Source organism: Xenopus tropicalis, chromosome 6 (genome assembly GCF_000004195.4).
Source record: "Xenopus tropicalis strain Nigerian chromosome 6, UCB_Xtro_10.0, whole genome shotgun sequence".
In the NCBI taxonomy this organism is placed as follows: Eukaryota; Metazoa; Chordata; class Amphibia; order Anura; family Pipidae; genus Xenopus; species Xenopus tropicalis.
Window position 1 is genome coordinate 121,109,636 of NC_030682.2, and position 21,357 is coordinate 121,130,992.

General features: G+C 41.5%; 1 protein-coding gene across 1 annotated transcript; it reads left to right on the top strand.

Annotated features, from left to right (window-relative positions):
* Nucleotides 1–1,484: 1,484 nt before the first annotated feature.
* rdh10 (retinol dehydrogenase 10) lies at nucleotides 1,485–15,862 on the top strand. The gene is given in 6 exon segments (NM_001011091.1): nucleotides 1,485–2,103; nucleotides 3,835–4,073; nucleotides 13,563–13,661; nucleotides 13,958–14,103; nucleotides 14,951–15,082; nucleotides 15,696–15,862. Coding segments are annotated over 6 exon segments (1,026 nt in total). The 5' UTR covers nucleotides 1,485–1,817; the 3' UTR covers nucleotides 15,820–15,862.
* The last annotated feature ends 5,495 nt before the right edge of the window (nucleotides 15,863–21,357 follow it).

Below are 21,357 nucleotides of genomic sequence, written 5' to 3' on the forward strand. Positions count from 1 at the left end.
AGGAAAGTCTCCCATAGGGCTCAATGGCACTCTGCAGCTCCAACCTGTCCCAAGGAAAGTCTCCCATAGGGCTCAATGGCACTCTGCAGCTCCAACCTGGCCCAAGGAAAGTCTCCCATAGGGCTCAATGGCACTCTGCAGCTCCAACCCGGCCCAAGGAAAGTCTCCCATAGGGCTCAATGGCACTCTGCAGCTCCAACCCGGCCCAAGGGAAGTCTCCCATAGGGCTCAATGGCACCCTGCAGCTCCAACCCGGCCCAAGGAAAGTCTCCCATAGGGCTCAATGGCACTCTGCAGCTCCAACCCGGCCCAAGGAAAGTCTCCCATAGGGCTCAATGGCATTCTGCAGCTCCAACCCGGCCCAAGGAAAGCCTCCCATAGGGCTCAATGGCACTCTGCAGCTCCAACCTGGCCCAAGGAAAGTCTCCCATAGGGCTCAATGGCACTCTGCAGCTCCAACCTGGCCCAAGGAAAGTCTCCCATAGGGCTCAATGGCACTCTGCAGCTCCAACCTGGCCCAAGGAAAGTCTCCCATAGGACTCAATGGCACTCTGCAGCTCCAACCCGGCCCAAGGAAAGTCTCCCATAGGGACTCAATGGCACTCCAACCTGGCCCAAAGAAGTCTCCCATAGGGCTCAATGGCACCTGCAACTCCAACCCGGCCCAAGGAAAGTCTCCCATAGGGCTCAATGGCACCCTGCAGCTCCAACCTGGCCCAAGGAAAGTCTCCCATAGGGCTCAATGGCACCCTGCAGCTCCAACCTGGCCCAAGGAAAGTCACCATACTGAAGCTTGAATGAATCCGAATGTTTCGTACTCGGCGCGAAAGCTGCGAAAAAGTCGCGACTTTTCGCGCAAGTTTTAACGCTACGAAAAAATCGCAACATTTTGTGCAACTTTCGGAATGGCTACGAAAAAGGCGTGACAATTTTCCGAATAATCGCAAAATACCGATCATTAAAAAAAAAAACGCAATCGGACGCATTGAGCCCGTTCGTGGGTAAGTAAATGTGCCCCTCTGAGTGCCCAGGCCGAAGGCCAGTTAGGATAGTAGAAGAGAATGGTAGTTTGAAGTGTTAGGTACAGTGGCAAGTTCACTTTGTATGGGATATGAAGTGACTTTTTCTTTGAAGTACGGTTGAATGGCCACTGGATCACTATAATAATACCGGGGGTGCATATGTTACATTGGAAGTGTGGCTTTAACTGGGCCAGTTCCTGCCGATGGCGCAGGCCGGTACTATGCTTTCCTGAGACTGAAACTCATGCCGGACCCACCTCGCCAGCAGTTACACGATGTATAAAGTAACGCAAGGGTTAAATAAATGCCCGGCTCCCCCGCCCGGAGCCCTGTGCCGTATGCCCCGCCCACCCGTGTGTGCTTAGAGCGTCCCGATTGCAGGGGGTGGGGCGTACTGTACCTCCAGGCTGGGCTCCGGGTATATAGAGCGGTGCCGGGGCGCAACATGTACAATTTGGGCCCCAGGTCTGTAGGTTTAGGGCGGCAGCGGGCTGGGGAAGGCACGGAGAGTACGGGAGGAGCTGGGCTCTAGCCACACGGAACTTACTGTACATCCTCTCGTCCCTCTGCACCGCTCTGCCCCGGGGTTTCTTGTCTGATTGAGCCAAGCGGGACATGGGGAGAGAGTCGGGACACCCAGCCTAAGCCAATACCTGCACTAACAGCGCCTGTTCCGGGTCCCGTTGTCCGGAGCCGAAGGAAGGAGTCGCACGTCCCAGGCGCAAGTCTGACGAGTTCCAGAGCGCAAACTCCCTGCCCGCTCCCCCGGTACCTGAGTGCCCTGCTGCCCGCACCATGCACATAGTGCTGGAATTCTTCCTGGTCACTTTCAAGGTCCTGTGGGCCTTCGTATTGGCCGCGGCCAAATGGCTAGTGCGCCCCAAGGACAAGAGTGTAGCCGGCCAGGTGTGCCTGATCACCGGGGCTGGCAGCGGGCTGGGCCGGCTCTTTGCGCTGGAGTTTGCCCGGCGCCGTGCCCAGCTGGTGCTGTGGGACATCAACTCCCAGAGTAACGAGGAGACGGCGGAGATGGTGCGGAGCATCTACCGGGAGCTGGAGGCGGAGGACTCGGCACGGAGGGGTAAGGTAGCTGGGCACAGGGCCATGCAGGGAGCCCCACACTGGCTGTAGGTTAGGGAGGGAAGCGGGTACTAGCGGGGGATCTAGGGGCACACTGGCTGGGTACAAAGAGCATTTGCCCCGGGACACTTGTAGTTAAAGGGACGGATGAGAGTAACTGATATACATACACTCAGGGATTTGCAGCCATAAGGGCACTGTGCTCCTCAGCATCATTGGGGGGGGGGGGGAATCCTGGGAGTTTTGTGAGGGGTCCCCAGTCTCCACTCTGGTCTAATTCTGCCCCTGAAGGCCAGGAACCCAGCCTCTCTAATGGGCTTTAATACAGATGTTTCCCAGACAAGTCATGCCTAAATTGGGCAGTGTAGCAGTCAGATGACTATGAACCATATTTCATTCAGAAATTCAGTTTATATTGTGTGTGTGTGTGTTCTGGGGCTAAAAAATAAATCTAAAGTCCACAGATATGTGTTGTTTTGCGTTATCTCCCATTACACCCTCAGGTTCTGGTTGAAGTTCATTGCACAATGTGAAGAGACCAATTAGATTCTCACAAAAGTCCAGACTTTAGTTGGACTGACTGACCCCATACATCCAAAGTCTGTTGTGCAGAGTTTAAATGTATTATTTACACAAATGTCTTGTATATTTGGGTGGGGGAGCCATGTTGGAAACCTTGCTCAAATAAGTGTGGTGCCTGTGTTGCTCTTCTGCAACTTCCAGCATCCATTATGAGCCAGACTGCTCCTGGTCGGACATGCCAGGTAGGACACCAGTTTAGTAGCATAGGGTCTGTCTGGATCTTGCGTTGTGAAGTATGTGGAGGGGATATAATGTGTCAGACTAAGAATACAGGTATGGGACCTTTTATACTGTTTAATTAGCTGTTTAGCTTGCACAAACCTGGAGCGAATTCACTGTTGTGTTTAACCCAGTGACAGCTCACAGCCTCATGGGGTGACACCAGCCATTTATCATTACAAGAATCTGTGCATCCCTCTGACAACTTCTAAGCTTCAGATACAGAGTCCGTCGGTCACAGACCATAAACTTTTATCTCTAATTCCCCAAACCCCATTATTCCCCCCCCCCCCCGTTTCATGTGACCAATATTAAAGCTGTACCACGTGATAGAGGTCTCTGGGATTTTGTTCACTCAGGATCATTTTTGGCAAGCCAAAGGGGTTAACAAGTGCAAAGACTGCTGACTGCTTGTGGCTTCTTTACAGAACATGATCCAGGGCAAATAGGGTACCTTCAGTTATATGAGCGTCTTGGATGTGCTGCTCATATGTCCATGTAAAATATTTATATAAAAATCTTGTCTGTTTGTATGTACATACTGGGAAGAACGGGAATAGATTGTGCCTGCACCAACATCTATTTGCCTTGTGTTTAATATTGTATTCTTAGTAGCGGCATTTGTCCCTAATGAACAAAGTACAGTGACTGTTTGTGTTGGATCATGTTCTGTAAAGAAGCTACAAGTCTTTGCACTTGTTAACCCCTTCTGGTTTGCTAAAAAGAATCCTAAGCGCAAAGATAGTTGTGCATTTTGTAGCCCTCCAAACTCACAAGGTACAGTACATCCTCTTCATCTGTAAACTTTCCATATTCATGGCTTATATTTACACTTTATGATATATATTATATATGATCAGACCGTGCCAATTAGCTTGTACCGTAGCTGCTGAATATTAATGGAGCTTGTCTGTCTCCTGTTTGCATTTAGCTGGCAATGCCACAGAGGAAGAAGTTCAGCCATGCTGCAATTTTCAAGTGTATACATACACTTGTGATGTAGGCAAGCGGGAGAGTGTTTATTCAACTGCTGAGCGAGTCCGCAGGGAAGTTGGAGACGTGTATCTGCTGCTCAATAATGCCGGGGTGGTCTCTGGGCACCACCTCCTCGAGTGTCCTGACGAGCTTATTGAGAGGACTATGATGGTGAACTGCCATGCGCACTTCTGGGTAAGCACATTTTACTGCTACTTCTCATCATCTGCCTATGTCTAATAGAAATGGATGTCTGTACTTTCTCTTGCTTAGTTCAGTACTAGTATGCTGTGTGGGCCAGTCAGAAAAGTGCTGAGGCAAATTAACAAATCTCAATCCACTTTTGCCCTACAGTTTACCCTTGCAAATAGCCCATGGTTTCCCTAGTAAAATAAAGAAGTTGGTCCACCAGTTTTGGTTCATTTTGCACCAATGAAACTGAATGTTTGTCTATAAGGGTTAACCTATAGGTAACTGTTAAGCCATTTTGCACATGCTGGGTTTATGCACTCATGTAGATGCATGTTGGTAGCACTTTTGATGCTGTTTATTATACAATTTAGCTTTAATAGCATCAGTGACAAAACTGCACAGAATCTTGCAGCTGCAACAGATTTGGAACTAGAATACCTAAATATGATCATCTCTGTTGTAGCAAAGAATGAAGTTTAAAACCCAGAGGGTGACTACACTTTAGTGATGGGACAGACAATCTGTGGCACAGTAGGTGATGAAAACTATATTTGCGCATATTATGCCCATATGGCATACCATTTGATTAAAAGTGCTGATTTCAGTATCGGTATTTAGTATGTCATGTCTGAACCAAAGGTATTAATAGGTTAAAACAGGTTTGCTACTGGCTAAGAAATTCCAGTTTAAGTAAGGAGATCCTGTTTAGGATCTATTTTCAGTTCCTGCCCATTTCTGACTCCTGTCCTATATTAATGGATAGGGACCACTTCTGCAGGTAGCAAAGAGCATGTTATAAGGCTTTCTTGGAACATGGCGGAGGTTATTGTTGGCTGAATTTGTGCGACTGAAGGCTGGAGTACTAGAGAGCTGGCTATAAGCCCAACAATCATTCACTAAGTAACAAAAGAGAAGGGGTAAAACCTACTTTAAGAAAATCTGGGGGATTCAGTTCTAGTAAATGTCCCTACAAAATGTAGAACATTATATGTAACCGATAATGGTACTACATTGTAATGAAAGTGGATTCTGGGGGTTTGTCGCTCTGCAATAGCTGCAGGTTACCTGGCTACCACAAATACTGCTATATTGTCTCCCTATGTGCTGTACATTAATACACCTGCGCCCTGGCTGCTCCTATTCTTTAGCTTATGGAGTTACAGTGTAGGTATCTGCTGTCCACACACAGCAATTAGGACTCTTCTTTTTAAATGATGCTAGCTGCTTAACTATTTAATCCTCTCGAGGCTCTAGTTAATTGCCCATATGCTTCCTTGCTGGGGCAGGACAAAGATTTTCCTCTGGTACCTCCTGGAAAAACTAGCTAGCTATATCCTTACTGATTTCTAGACATTTTTAATTGCCTCTTTAGTGAAGGGATTCTCTTCAAACACCTGGTAGGGTTTGCGAGGTTGTAATTCACATCCTAGCAGGCCACGCACGTTAAGCTCTGCTCATCTGGCGACCACCTAAGGTGTTCGATATCAGTCATATCAAAACTTCCTGATCATGTTCTGGTCGACTGGAAGCCAGATATCGGCCAGGGGTGCCCATACACGGGCAGATAAGTCACTGAATGTGTCTGAAGGACCCAAATCGCCAGCTGAAATCTGCCTGTGTATGCCCACATTCAGGCAGACCGAAACAAATAGGCACACCTCACTAGTACAATGATTGAGTAACAGTAACCACATGGGGCACACGCTGCTAGTGTGATTAATAATGAATTCCACTTTTATATTGTAACTTAGGGCGGATGGGTGGGTGCTGTATTGCCACACAGTTTTGCATTCCCTCTTGGGGTCCCTGCTTACATGCAGAGCATTTTTTTTTTTTTTTACACACTGGTGCACTAGCTCCACCTAGTGGGATTTTAGGATATGCAAAAAGTTGGCCCCACTGTGAGATAATGCTAAATGCTATGGAATAAGGAGTAGTTGGAGCCTAACAATCTTGTCATAGTAGGCAATACTAACCTTCTATCTTACGGTTCCAGTTAATGCAGCTTTTGGCTCAATAACGACAAAATTAAATGAATTAAAATTAGTCATGAAAATACTACTCGGTGCACACTGAATGGTTTGAAAGAAATGAATGCTAATGATATGATTTACAGAGGTTCTATAGTAAAGATAATTTAACTGTATAGTAAAACAAAGATAGCAATAACATCATTGGCTCCTTATTCATGTATGCCTCTTAGGCAATCACACCACTACGTAGGAAGTCTGTGGACAATAACATTTACAATTCCAGGCAATTTTCAGCTGGCAGAGAATCCACCTGGTGTGACACTAGCTTAATTTACATAGTCCTAGTTAGGTGATAAGACATGTCCTGAAGCACACCATTGCAGTGGGTCACTTCTCACTGAATGTTTGGGATGCAACAAGGAAAGCACATATACTACCCTTTAAAGGTGGCCACACACCATCAGTCGCACGAAAGATTGTTAAATCCGCCACTAACGTTCAGGGCTGAAACGGCAGATAAGGAGGTAGAAACAATAGGATTTCCTTCTGCCGATTCGGCCCTGAAGGCATATTTTGCTCAGGCGCCTTCTATGGCGCCCAATCAAAATCTTTTACCCTGGCCGATCGTTGAGTCGACCAATATCAGCAGCCTCCTGCGATATAGGTCAACTCGCCAACTTGCAATACACGCACCAAATATCGTACGAAACGGGGTTTCGTATATTATCGGTGCGTGTATGGCCGGCTTAAGTATCTCTCCCAGGGGGCAATTCATTCACTGTGCCATAGCATAGTGCTCTAATCTAGAAGGCCAACAAAGAAATAACTTGCAAATACTGATGAAGTTTGAGAACTGGTATTGATTTGTGTGGTTAAGTTATAAAGCACCAAATGGGGTTCTTTAGACAATAATGAGTGGTTAATTTCCCCATGTTCTCCTTAATGTCCCACTTGCACCCCCCCCTCAAAAAAAAAAAAAAGAGCACAGTCTTAGTCTGTGAATTTTTCACAAGAGTGTGTCAGTGAAACATAACTTATTTCCGCTGCTGGGGTCCCATGACTGCAAACCATATGTCACTTTAGCACTGGCTTTTAAGGATCTTATTCTCCCAAATGAGAGGAAACTGACGTACGTTTGTGAAATATAATGAATTTACTCCACTGGGCAAAACGCAGATGTCTACAAGCATCTCCCAATGTCATGTAGCACCTCCTGTGACGAAAGCCATCTGCAGCCTGCATGCAGCCAATTCCACCGGTAACAAGCTCATTTAATAACGCCACATTTTCTCCCAGCAGCTGTGCGCCGTGCTGTAATGACTTCATATCAACTCCAGACTGACATAGCTGTAATAAATGCGCATTCTCTCACCGATGCTTAAGTGCCGTGACATTGCCTCCCCTTCATGCGTATCTACAATCAGTATGTTCTAGTTAAAAGATCAATTGCTTACATTGGGGTATAATTTTACCACCTCCTATGGAACTAAAAACTTAGGACTTTAATAATCTGCGCTCAAGCTGCAAGCCAAAAAAGCCAAGGGAGCAGGGTACTCCTGTAGCTGAGCTGGATATTTGGATTAGCCTGTGTAGCTTCCAACCAAGTAACAGTCTCTGGATTGGTTAGTCTGGTATTTAGCTTTGGCTTTGCTGTGTTGCTCCTAAGAGTTCTGCGAATGGGGATAAGGGGCATTGGGTGTTACAAGTAGAGCCTATTATGCAGTTGATCACCTGATCACTTTTAGTGTTGGCCTCCTCCACTTCCCTTGATGCTAAACTTAAGCTCCCTATGAATTACTATATTGATCATGACTGAACTGCTACAAGTTACAAATCCAAGCTTTTGAAATGACCAAGAAAGCCAACATCTTACCACTGTTCTTACTTAAGTAAATAACTTAGCCACTAAGGAGGAATGCATGAAAGATCTTGTACTCAGCCCCCAAATGACTGAGCCGTTTATTTGGCAAGTAGCTTTTTATTGTAATTCTTCGTCAAATGTTTGATTAGTTCATGGCTGGCAGAGCAATGCCATGGTCATCTTTTGGCATGTCCGCCGTGCACACTTTGCTGCTTTAAATCATTTCTGTCTGTCGTCATAAAAGAATGCTGTTTTGTTAGTGTTTTGGCCATGGCAGCTTGTTGCATTAATCATGTCTTGGCAGAGGCCCACCACTCGCAGATTAGGCCTGCTTATTATCACACAAGATCATTCAGGTGGTTCAGTATGCACCCGGAGTCGGTTGAGATTCCATAGTATTTATTCTTCAACCAAATAAGACTGGGTCAAATGAGTTTATCACCCTGGCAACAGCTGCCTTTTATCATTCTGATCCAAAGACAGAACCATAGTGAGTGGATTGTAACAATAACCTAACTTAATAATATCCCTTTCGTTAATCTGAAGTACATATAAAACACTGGCTTGGTTTAGTTTGTCCAATATCATGGTGAGAGGAAGAGACCTTTCTTAACAGAGTGGTCATTTCTATCTTATTTTGGGTGGTGAGGGGTGTTTGGCAAGACCTGTAGCAATGATCCCCAACCTTTTTTACCCATGTGCTATATTCAAGTGTAAAATGAGTTGGGAAGCAACACAAGCATGAAAGATGTTTCTTGGGGTTCCAATTAAGGGCTATGGTTGGCTGTTTGGTAGTCTCAGTGTTAAGTGGCAGACTGTTTGGCAGTATACCTGTTTATTTCTGTTTGGTCTTTTTATACAAAACTTGCCTTCAAGCCAGGAATGAAGAAATAAGCACCTGCTTTGAAGCTACTTAGCAACATCCAAGATGTCGGTGAGCTTTCATGAACCACTGGTTGGGGATCGCTGACCTATAGGGATGATTAATATGTTGAAGGGGGTCTTCATATTTTCATTGCTTGACATGCTGTGTATGTTTAACCTTGGCATACCTTCTGGTGCCCCAAGCCACAGTTAAGATTACAGTTCGTGTAACTATTTCCCTGCCTCAAAGTGGCATTTCAGCTGTTGCACAACTGTTGCCTGACCTGTCCCAGCAACTTATACATACAGAGCTTTCCACTCAGTTCAAGATCAGAGTTACCTGGAAATTGCTCTGCCGTGCTGCTCAGCTGTGAGCAAGCCTATTACATACTGGTGTTTTCCCAATGCTGTACATATTGTTCCTTTTACCTTTCCCTAGCCACCATTAATGGCAATAGGAGGCCTGTGAAGCGCATGTGGGGTTTTTTTTTTTGGTTTTTTTATTAAATAGCATTTTACATCTTCATATTGTTTGTAAAAACTTAGTGCCTGGTACATATCACATCAACAGTAATGAGCCCTTAATTCATTCCCTTGATCTTTATTATTATTATTTTTTTTTTTTCTAAATTGGCGTTCTAAATTGTTAGGAAGAATCCACTGTAAGAATTATAACCAGGGAAGTTCATAAATTAGTGGGTGTGGAGCATCTTGTAGCTGGCAGGGAATTATCTTGCTGCTTATAGAAAAGATTTTCAGTACCAGATAAAGTACCCTAAACCTGCATGTGACCAGTGTAACAAGACATTATTCCCACAGGCTTACTAGTTTATCTGTGCTTTTACTTAAACAGTATTTGTGTGATAATTAGTAAGAAAGTAGGTCTTGATCTATAGAGATATATTTGTTGTACTAATGGTGTTTATCTGTTCGTTTTTTTTTAGTTGTAGATAGACTTCTTTGTTTGGGATTCGCTTCCTAGCTCCCCACCAACATGTACTTTATGAATGACAAGCTTAGAAATGATTGGTTAGTTTGCTTTGTCTTTAATAATTTGGCTATTTCGCCTCTGTTGCTGAATTTCCTGATCAACCCTAGAAAGAAAGGAAGTTGTATCATTCTGAACAGTTGAGATACCAGGTGGCAGAAAGGTTAAACAAAGCAGGGCAGAAATGGGGGCTTGTTAATCTGGCTTTTAAAAGTCATTATCCTAAAAAATGTAATTATGAAAGTGCCTATTGTGCACAATACGTTATTTCCTTATCTCCGCATTTGCTTTACTTTCGCCTAATTTATTTTGACACCACAGCTGTGGCAGGCCTTTGTGCAGCTAAACCTCTCCTTTCATTGAAAGCACCCAGAGAAAAGCGCTAAAGAATTTAGCGAAGGGCTGGGAAGAAGTGCTAGACTGTTGAAAGTTAATTTGCCATAAACGAGAACGTTGAGAACCAATTACCAAAAGCTATGAAGTGACATGTAAATGCTTGTTTGGTTTCACACATTTGTGTCTAATAAGTGTGTGTGTTTGTATGCTTACTGAAATAAATAACCTGAATGTCAAGGCAGGGTGGAAATGAGTGGTGGGACTGGTCCTATTGGACACAACTGTTGTTATCATCAAATATTTATACATTGAGTTGCCAACTTGCTTTACATGAGCTGGAAGACCACCATGTGTGCAGTAAAAAGCAAGATATAATTTTTGAGGCGGGTGACTAATCTCCCCATGTGCCACTGCCCTAAAAAGGAGTCTGCAGTTCCTTGGAAACCTTATATCTGAAATGTTTTTTTTATAACTTGTGGTATCATCTGCTTGGCCACATGGATCATATGCTTGACTGCATGGATGAATTCCATTACTCCCCCCACTAACATAGTGATACAGCCCCTTTATGAGATACAACTTTATGCTTTAAGGTCTTGATATATATGTATAGAGGTCCACTGCCAAAGTCGTTTCATTTAATGACTTCATCAAACTATTACAGTTTTGGCAGCGATGCCCATCCTTATACTGGTGCAGCAAGTTCCAGATAATACAGCAATGCGCAGAATCACCCATCAATCTTTAGAGCTGGCTGCTGTACAGCAAAACATTCTGTATAACGGGGGTGCCCTGTGCCTAATGTAGCTTGGCAAATGTCATTGTTGTGTACACATATCTACATAATTAGCGGGAGAGTTTGTGGTATTGTGGTATTGAACCATGCCACAGGTGCAACACTAGAACGGAACCTTAAACAGACGTTTTCCGATGGCAGCACAAGGAAATTAAATAAATGTAATGGAACTTGCTTTAGAGCGCCATTCATGGGAATCGTAATAGAATGTGGTTCATTGTGTGCGAAAAATAGGGGATTGCAAAACCAAATTTAGGAACAAATTTTCACAGTATGGAAAAGCGTAGTTTCGAAGGTTTGAGCTCATTCATTGTTTGCCAGCTGTCAGTGTTGTACAGCACCTGCTCTCTGAAAAGAACATGTGGATATGGTTTTAGACTACAACTATATGGGTGTCCTCTTCCAACCCACCCCTAAATCAGGTGAAGAGATCGGAGTCTTGCTTCCCCTCCACTTGTAGCGTTTGCTTATTTCCCTTCAGCTTTTTTCCCTTCTTTGTTCCGGAGTTGGCCAGTGTCGCAACTGAAGCTGTGCTGGAAGGAAGAACATAAAGCGATCACAGAACTTTGTTTGGGCTTAAGCAAACACAAGATGGTTCTCAGGAGTCTGTTGATTAAATTACAATGATTACTCTGTGCTCAGCATTTGGCACCCATAGAGTCAGAAATTACAGCAGATTTGATTTCAGGGGACACAGTGATAATCTTGTTAGCCAGAAATTAAGTATGCATCAAAGAATTACCGGGGAAATCTTTTAAAGTGTAAAGAAACTACCTGTTTTTCTTGGCCTGTTTGTGAGAACACTACATTTCCATGTAAGGGTCTGGGCCAACTCTTGCTGCGGCCATTTGTATTTATTTATTAAAGTGTAGCTCTCTTGTCTTCCTTGAAACTTTTATAAAGAGCAGGGCTGCCACCCCAGTGTTACATCTTTCCTCCTGTATGTTTATTTTCTTTTTTTTTTTTTTTTTCTTTTTTTATACAGGAAGGCTATCTCCTATGGATTCCATTTTAACAAATCAAATTTTTAAGAATGGTTTCTATTTTTCTCTGTAATAATTAAACAGTACGTTATGCTTCATCCCAACTAAGTTGTATGAATCCATATTGGTGGCAAAACAATTTAGTTTATTTAATGTTTAAATGTTGTGTGTTTTTTTTTTTTTTTTTGTAGACAAAGTATGTTGATCCAAATTACTGAAACAGCCTTTATCCAGAAAACCCCTGGTCCCGAGTATTATGCACCTCTATTTAGCCTAAGGCCAATAAATGGCACTTTTATTGAATATGCGGGGGTGGGCTAAAGCGTTTACTGTTTACACTTGATCATACCTCTCTGACATTTTCTACTCCTACCATAATTAAACCAGACTGCCATTCCTATTTAAACCTTCTGCAATATTGCTTCTTTACTTTTGCAGGAAAATACAGAGTAATACAATGAACCAAGGTTCAGTTTACACACTGAATAGTATTAGAAAACCTGCACAGGTTTCTAGCCACTGTGCCTACAATACCATGGATAAGCTGCAGCCTCCATCATCTCCTTTTACACTATAATATTTCCATGTAGAGAAGTATATTGTATGTTCTCCTCATGTCTAAGTGGGTTTCCTCCCACACCCCAAAAACATATATGCAGGTTAATTGTAGGGATGCACCAAATCCACTATTTTTGGATTCAGCAGAACCCAGAATCCTTTGTGAAAGATTCAGAAAAATATCAAACCAAATCAGAATCTATGCCTATGCAAATAGGGCCACTGTAGGGTCAAAGAGAACCGCACGGCGAAAAATTTCCAACTCTCGTGTTTAAGTTACAAAAATCACGTGATTTTAACGGTTGGATTCAGCCAGATCGTGCTGAAAATCCTGGATTTGGTGCATCCCTAGTTACTTGGCTTCTGGCTAAATTGACTATAGTGTGTGTGAATGTGATAGGGTCCTTACATTGTAAAGGGCACGGACTGATGTGAATGATGAATAATCTCTAAGCCCTGCGGGAATATGTCGATGCTATATAAATAACAGGAAATAGGATAAAATGAAAATAAAGAGCTGAACAATTTGCGCTTTTCTGTCCATAACTTTTTTTTTTTTTTTTTTCAAGGTGACAAACAATTTTGTGTGAATAACTGATTAGGCATGAAAGTTACATAAATTAAAAGGAACGTTTGTACATTAAATAATGTTATGACAAGACCTTCATGGATAGTTACTATATAAACCTGAGTCTGCCACTTTTTTTTTTTTTTTTTTTTTTTTTACAAACTGTCGATTTAATAGCATTTGTGCAGAAATAAAATGCCTGCAGTTGTAAGGGGAAGTTGCACTGACATGCTGAAATACCAAGAGGTCGCTGTTCACACACATGGTTTCTGAGCTTTGGAGAGCAATGAAAGTTGTACATTCCCATATTCCCATTTCAGTGAAAGCTAAAGAAAACTACAGTAAACTATTATCGGATATATTTTGTTTTTTTAATGCCATCTTGAATTAATTGCTATTTGCCACAAATGCCTTTAAATGTAAATGCAGAGTGATTATTGGCATCTTGCTTATGTGCTATTGTGATAGTGTTATCCCAAACTAATCTTCCAACTGCTGTCTGTGGAATCTAAGATAATGGCACACATGAGCAATCCTCTTAACCGCTGCCCCTTTTCTATTGTAGACCACGAAAGCATTCCTTCCCAAAATGATGGAGATGAATCATGGACACATTGTCTCTGTTGCCAGTTCGTTGGGTTTATTCAGCACTGCAGGAGTCGAGGTTTGTAACATTGATATCCATTTGTTTAGTCTCCTATTCCGTCCTGTTGCACTCCTAATGCCTTCTCACATAAATAATATGATTCTACTGCACAGCGCTGCATACACAAGTAGCACTTTATAAATAAAGATATACATACACACACACACACACACATATATATATATATATATATATATATATATATATATATATATATATATATATATATATATCTCTTATATTTTTCAGTGGGTCACAGCAGAGAAGCTATCATGATTTGATGTGTCATACTTTGCATTGTCTGTTTCCTATAGGATTATTGTGCCAGCAAGTTTGGTGTCGTTGGTTTTCATGAGTCTCTTAGCCACGAACTAAAAGCTGCAGATAAAGATGGCATTAAAACGACATTGGTTTGTCCCTACCTGGTGGATACTGGCATGTTCCGCGGGTGCAGGATAAGGTTAGTAAGCGGTGGTGCCCGTGTTATTTTAACTGATCATTCGGTTTTATTCCCAACTTACAAAATTTTTTGTTCTATGAGAACTGCTCTCCCTCTCCCTTTATTCTTGGACAATTACTGTATAGGATGTAATGTTAGGGATGTCCAGGATCTGGAGTTTTTCTGTAACTGCCTAAAATACATTCAAAGATATTTACAGTTATTACAGAGGAAGAGTATACTTGGGTAAGAATGAAGCACTGAGACTGACAGTGGAGGTACAAGGAATAAAATTAGTTTAGGGCACTAGTTTAACCCATTAAATGTAATATCTGTTGCACTGACAAGTTGCTACTATGTTGCTGGGTTGTCTTTTGATCTGTGGAAGACCCCATGCAGGGTGACTGACATTCAATTAATACATAACCCTGCATAAATCTGCAGCTTTTTCCAATACATAGTAAAATGCCTAACTTCATATTTAATTCAAGATGAATATGTTCAGTCCCGCATAATTATGGGAATACAGATGTAGACAAATACAACTAATAATAATAATGCAAGTAAGGTGGATTAATGACCATCAGAAGTTAGAACAGGGCTCCCCAACCTTTTTTTAACCAAATATAAAAGAGTTTGGGAGCAACACAATCATGAAAAATGTTCCCGGGCATGGTATCAGGGCCAGATGAGCAGACCTGAAAAGGCACGGTGTGCGTTTAACCTCATATTTCTGAACTCATCTTCACTGAGCAATTCCAACCCTGTCCCAGGTGCATCTTGTTATCCTATCACTGTTATGAAGTCTAAAGACAGACACCAGGCAGGAATGTGTAAATAGAACTAAATGAAACATTCTTTTTTTCAGGAAAGAAATTGAGCCATTCCTACCACCCCTGAAACCAGATTACTGTGTGAAGCAGGCCATGAGAGCAATCCTTACAGACCAGCCTATGATCTGTACACCCCGCCTCATGTACATAGTTACATGCATGAAAAGGTAACTAATCTTTTGAATTTCAGTTCAGTCACAAGGGGCAGTTGGCAGTGTTTTGCCTCTTACACCATTTATCCCCCTTAGTGGGTAGGTGGCAGACTGATTGCTATTGCTGCAAATTTCATGACCTGCAAGTGTATCAGCAGGGCTGTGTCATCTACTGCTGAGAAACTGTGAATGACATGTCTTCAAGAAATAATAGTCTGACCTACACGCGCATGAGTGTCTTCTGTAAAGCTAGAGACATAAAGACACTATAACAATGCAAAACACTGTGATCTAGAGTGTTGTCTCTAAAACTGATGTTGCACGTGAAATTTTACCTGCTTCCATCCGCCCCATGTTCCATCAGCACAAAAATGCACAGTTCTGCCTGGCAATGCCCGCACATGGTGGATTTCATGCCTAAATGCACAGTTGCTTGTTTGTGCACTGTCAGGCACATGGTGCAGGAACATAGGCAGTTGGCAGCAGTGGATTGGCTATTTGTAGCAGACAACTTTGCACCCAATAGTTTACTTACCCAAAGGAGATTACCCCTTAAGTCTTTAGCAGACTCTCTAATTCTGGCATATTCTTGATTACTAATCACCATTCTGATTTATTTTTTCCTTAGCATCCTGCCATTCGAAGCTGTGGTCTGCATGTACCGGTTCCTGGGAGCAGACAAGTGCATGTACCCTTTTATTGCTCAAAGGAAACAGGCCACAAACAACAATGAAGCAAAAAATGGAATTTAACATTTGATTGTATTTAGTATTGATTTCCCCACCACCACCACCACCCTTTTTTTTTTTTTTTTTTTTTTTTTTATCTATAATTGGTTGACAGGTGAACTTTATAATTGTCAGTCCGACTGGATTGGGAGAGGCACTTGTTCATGAGCACCGTTCCACTTTCTGCATTGTGTGGACTGACCGTAATGCACATGTGGTTATTCTCCCCCTCAACTCTTTTATACACTGTTGACTATTACTTGTAAAATGTGACCAGTAAATATATATGAAGCTTAAATGTAGCAATAAATTTTGTCTGTAGCACTAATATACAGGCAGTAAATCTTTCAAACCATTTTTTCAATGCACTGTTACACTAATATGTATTTTAAAAAAGGATAAATAAAAAATTAGACGAACACTAGACCCACCTAAGGTTTTTGAATAGAAATCCAGCATTTGCAAGAAGGAATAACTGAATCTTTAACCCTGGTACTTGCTTGTCCTGTATAGAAGGGATTCAGCGTTAACACCTCTTGGGAGGGGTGTATCCTATTCCTTATTGGCACTCCTATTTCCATATGCACATTGTTGCATGGTATGCCAGCCTTCAAAGCAATTGAAGAGATCACGGCTGCTTTTTGTTTGTGGACTCTGGGGGATATGAAAAGCAAAAAAGGAATCTTGTATCTTCTCAGTGATCTGATTTCAACAGATGCTCTTGAGGGGGGATGTCGCTCTATTTGTACATGTGACAAGTTGTAAAAATAATTTTGTGTGTTGTAGAATAACGTCACTTTTTTTTTTTTTTTTTTGTACAAAAAAATATTTTACAGTTGTGCCTTGAATTTAGCAACTCTAGATAGTAACCATTGTAAACTGAATTTCTACCTCTGTATCTAAATGTATACCATTCTTCTGTAAATTACTATAAAGCTTTTTGTGATTTGTACTGTTCTGACCATGTTTTAGAGTACTCATCCGCCAACTGGTTATATCTACTTTCCTTATATTTGTAAAGCCTAATCGATACACTTATTGCAAATTAAGGGTTAGTGGTATCTTCAAACAATTTTTGTTTAGAAATGTTTCACTGGTTCCGGAGCGCAGTTCTACCAAATGAAGGTACAGAAAACACTAATGGACTTGCTATGTTAGAATAATATCCCCAGCGGGGCTTCATTTGGTTTTAATTATGATCTGTAAGGAGAAGGAGTTATGCCTCACCAGATCTGCAAACACGGTTTAAATGACATATTTGTCTTAGAGTGAAAATTAGCATTCTCTTTCAGTGTTCATCCGAAGGGAATTTTCACAGCTTTCTAAGCAATTGTATTACATTTTAGTGGCGTAGTTATCAAAGTTTGAAAAATAGTGTTTGCTGACCCAAAGTGAGTGTGTCTGCACACACATTGAAGTATTTTGGGGCAATAAGGTATGAGCTCCTAGACTACAGAGAAATACACGATTAACAATACAGTGTATTTAAATTGTGCATGTGTTCAGATTACACTCAAGCTAGTTAGCTAGGGCATAATATTACTAAAATCATATTTGTATGAACAAGCTGGGGACACCTGCTAAAGACACAATTCATGTGCTGGCTGGGAAATAGAAGGTGGTTTGTATACCGCCTGAGGGTTTTGGGAAGATCTGAAACACAAGTCATAAGTTGTTTGTGCAGTGACCAAAAAGAGCTGGGGTAGTTTGTTCCATAACGCCCTCCCATTGTATCAAATGTTATTCAAACACAGATGATATTATATAGGGTTATTTCCAAATGCATCCACAAATGTGGAGGCTCTAAAATGCAAGCAGTGGCGAGTTCATATTGACATAGTTCATTAAGGGACTTGCACCTGCACTTCCACGCGGTGGCCAATGCATCTATTCTACCTCTTCCAAAGATTGGTCCACAACTGAGCCTATTGATGCTTGGAAACTATGGAGCTACCACATCCCTAGACTTAGTGCTGTCTCCAGGGTTCCCTCATAGGGCTGCATCAATGGGTGCACCAGACTTGCCCCCAGTGAGTTTGATGCAAAGTCATTGGGAACATGTGCAACGAAGTGACGCAACCTCCACTCTGAAAATGCTAGACAAAACTTGCAGCAAAACGCTATTGTGCCAAACACAACTCCAGAACACATGCAAAATGACATTGGAATTATGAAAAAAAAATGCATTATAGGTAAAGCGGTTATTTGTGTCCGAAATTACACTTTGCACACTGCGCTGATTTCGATACACTTATACTGTTACGATCAAGGTTTTTCTAAGGTCTTTTGACAGTGCATCACCTTAAAAAAATGTTTTTTTCATTTTCCAAGTCAAGAATTTATCAGATGGCACCCTGTTTAGGCACAATAAAATAAAGGCCAGGATAAGTGAAAAAACAGCTTTAGTGACTGTCAGTGATGGCACATGACAAACTGTATTGCTGTATGTTTAACAATTTTGTGTAATTAAAGACCTGCAGGTACCACTTGCAAAAGTTAATTCAAAATTGTGTCTCTTGTGATCCTGCCCACCACGGACTTGTGCTGTGAACTATGGCCCCTTCCATGCCTCTTGTTTGTATAAATTACTGATTTACAAAAAGAAAAGTGCAATTATTTTTTTCAGAGTATCGCTTAACAGAAATGGGTCACTTGGTTGGCTCAAAGAGGTTAATCCATTGTCACAAGCTTAGCTTGAGTTCTCTTAAATAAGATCCTTTGGTTTAGTAATGACAGCCCATGCTCCTGTAATATATATATATACAATAGGTTAAATTTGAGGATATTTAGGGGCAGATTTATTGATTTTCACTTGATTGCAAAAAAAGAAAACAATCCCAACTCAATCCCAATTCAGTATTTTTTCATAATTTCATTGTTTCCACGACTTTCATGTTTAGGGAAAGCTCTTGAATGGCTTAATCTCTATCTCAGAAAAAAACATTGTAAATACAGCTATTTAAAAAAAAAAAAAATAATTGCTGCTGCTCAGGAATGGAGCAACATATCTACTCACTGTATCTTGGCACAGCCCTCATTTAACTGAGGGAATATAATGTTTTTTGCACAAATTGTTACTGAAGGGTAATGCTAATAGTCCACATAAAATGAAATATATATAGTGAAAGTGAATATAAACCAATAAATAAATATGCCCCTAAAGTGAAAACATAATTTCTCTCTTGTGAAAAGATATCTTGATTTGGGCTTCACATCACCAACACTTTCAAATGGATGGCGTCATTACAGCATTAGAAATAGGGATAAATATGCTTATTGTGTCTTTCCTTCCTTACTGCTTTAATTTATATTATTCATCGTTAGGTGCACACAGTTGTGTCTGTTTCCTATTTTAGATTTTTTAGGATAGCGAAGGAATTGTGGCAGTATTTATAAAATAGCAGCTTGGTAAATACCAGGTGCTAAGGAGATAATTGGCAGGGCCTACCGACACCTCAGAAGTGTTGGTGTTCTCCCTCACTAATTACTATTGTTGCATCCCAGTAATAAATATGTTATTTACTAGACCTCTGGCTGTGTCAGCAGTGTGGTACTGGGCCACCTGTACTTTAAAAATAGTCACTGGCTGAAGGAAAGGTGGAGTTATTAGCCTTACAGTGCCTTCCTGAATCATATAGGTATACATGTTTTTTTACCAATCTAGAAAGCCATCATAGGGTGCTTTGTGCTCGAGATAGAGTAACCTGAACAGATTTACTAAGGGTCTTGAACTGGGGATTCCATCTTGAATGCCTCCGTGCCATTCACAATGGCAATAGCAGCAAAATAATAAATTCTTTACAGCAGGGATCCTCAACCTTTTTTACTCATTAGCCACACTCAGATGTAAAAAGTGTTGGTGAGCCGCACGAGCCTGAAAAAAGTTATTTGGGGATGCCAAATAAGAGGTTTTGATTGGCTATTTGGAACCCCTGTGTGAACTGATAGCCTGCAGGGGCCTCTAAAACGGTTTCCTTGTGCTTCAAAAACTTGCCTCCCAGGCAGACATTAAAAAATGGGCACTTTCTTTGAGGTCACTAGGAGCAACATCAAGAAATGGGGAGCCACGTTTTAAATCCCATGCCAAAGGGATAAGTCTTATTGAAGCAAAGCTATGGCCATTATGCATTAAGAATAACTTTCCTTCACTTGACAAAATCGTTCACTTGACCTTCAAAGCCCATGATTCCCCTGTACCTCATTACATTCACTTGCTTCTTCATTTAATCCTGGCCGATTCCTTCATTCCTCTCAGAACTATACCTGGGTCACACCAACAGTTTCTGTGGCCTGCTGTATCCCTGCTTTCTGTCTTGCTGTTCCTTCCCTCTAGAATTCTATCCCCAAATTCCTCAGTAGAGAATACCCCCCAATCTCCTTAAAGCACTGGCATAACATTTGGTTCAGCCTTGGCACTTATTATATTACAGTACGCCTCAAACACTGTAAACTGATGTACTTCTTACCCTATTGTTACTCACTTAGATGGCATGCTCTGTTGAGTAAAGACCTTCTTTTTCTTGTGCCTCTTAACTCTTGGCACTTAATCTTGAATTTAGTTCAAGTGTTCGGCAGAATTAAAGCAGGAAATCCAGGAAATGAAAAATCCGTATAAGCATATATATATAATGTTAAAACCAAGTCTGCAGTTTTTTTATGTTGGCAGTATTTGTATAAATCATATTTCTGAACACTCTAGACCAGCCTGAAGGTCAATTACGCTTTCTAATGAACTTTTTTATGATTTATACCAGTTATAGCGAGCCGGATGCCCATCATTGATGAACTGCACCTCCCACTTGGAACAGGTATCTGGCAATAGGTATCATTTTTTTTTTGCAGAAAACTGAAGACTTTAGAGCTCTATTTTTGAAATTTTTAATACATTTTTAAAATTAGAAAATTGTTTTGTATAGGGTATAAAAGCCAGTTATAGGTACCAGAATTTTTTTGACCTTGATGTTTTCCACTTTACCACTTTATTTCATGTCTATTTTCTTTGTGCTCCATCGTTTATATGGTAACACTGGGTCACAACAATCTGCACCTTAGTTAAGGTGGTCATAAACGGTAATGTCTGCTTGCCAACGTCGCCAATCAAGCAAATCTTTCCCCCCAATATGCCCACTTTGGGTGGGTAATATAATGCTAATGTGATCATTAGACCCGAGGGGATATGAGAAGTCGGAGCAAGGAATGCATCAATGAGCTGATGCAGTCCTTGGTTCAAAAGAAAAATCAAGCCTGCCTGATTGACATCTGGATGATTTTTTTGCAAGATAGTCGGGGATGCCTGTCGGAGGGCCCCATACACCAGCAGAGTGAGGCTGGCAAAAAAAACCACTTCACTCAGGTTATATCTCTCTGCACTACTTACTACCAAGCCTTATGAGGGCAGCCCTGTCATTACCGATTGCCACAGGACAGGTGCTAAGGACAGGGCCCCACTGCTTTTTGATCCAGTGAGCACAAAATATTTTCAGTTGTGTAGAAAAGAATACAATATCATCATCTTTTAGCTACGTGTAAAGGTATGATTCGTAATTGAAGAATTATGTGCAT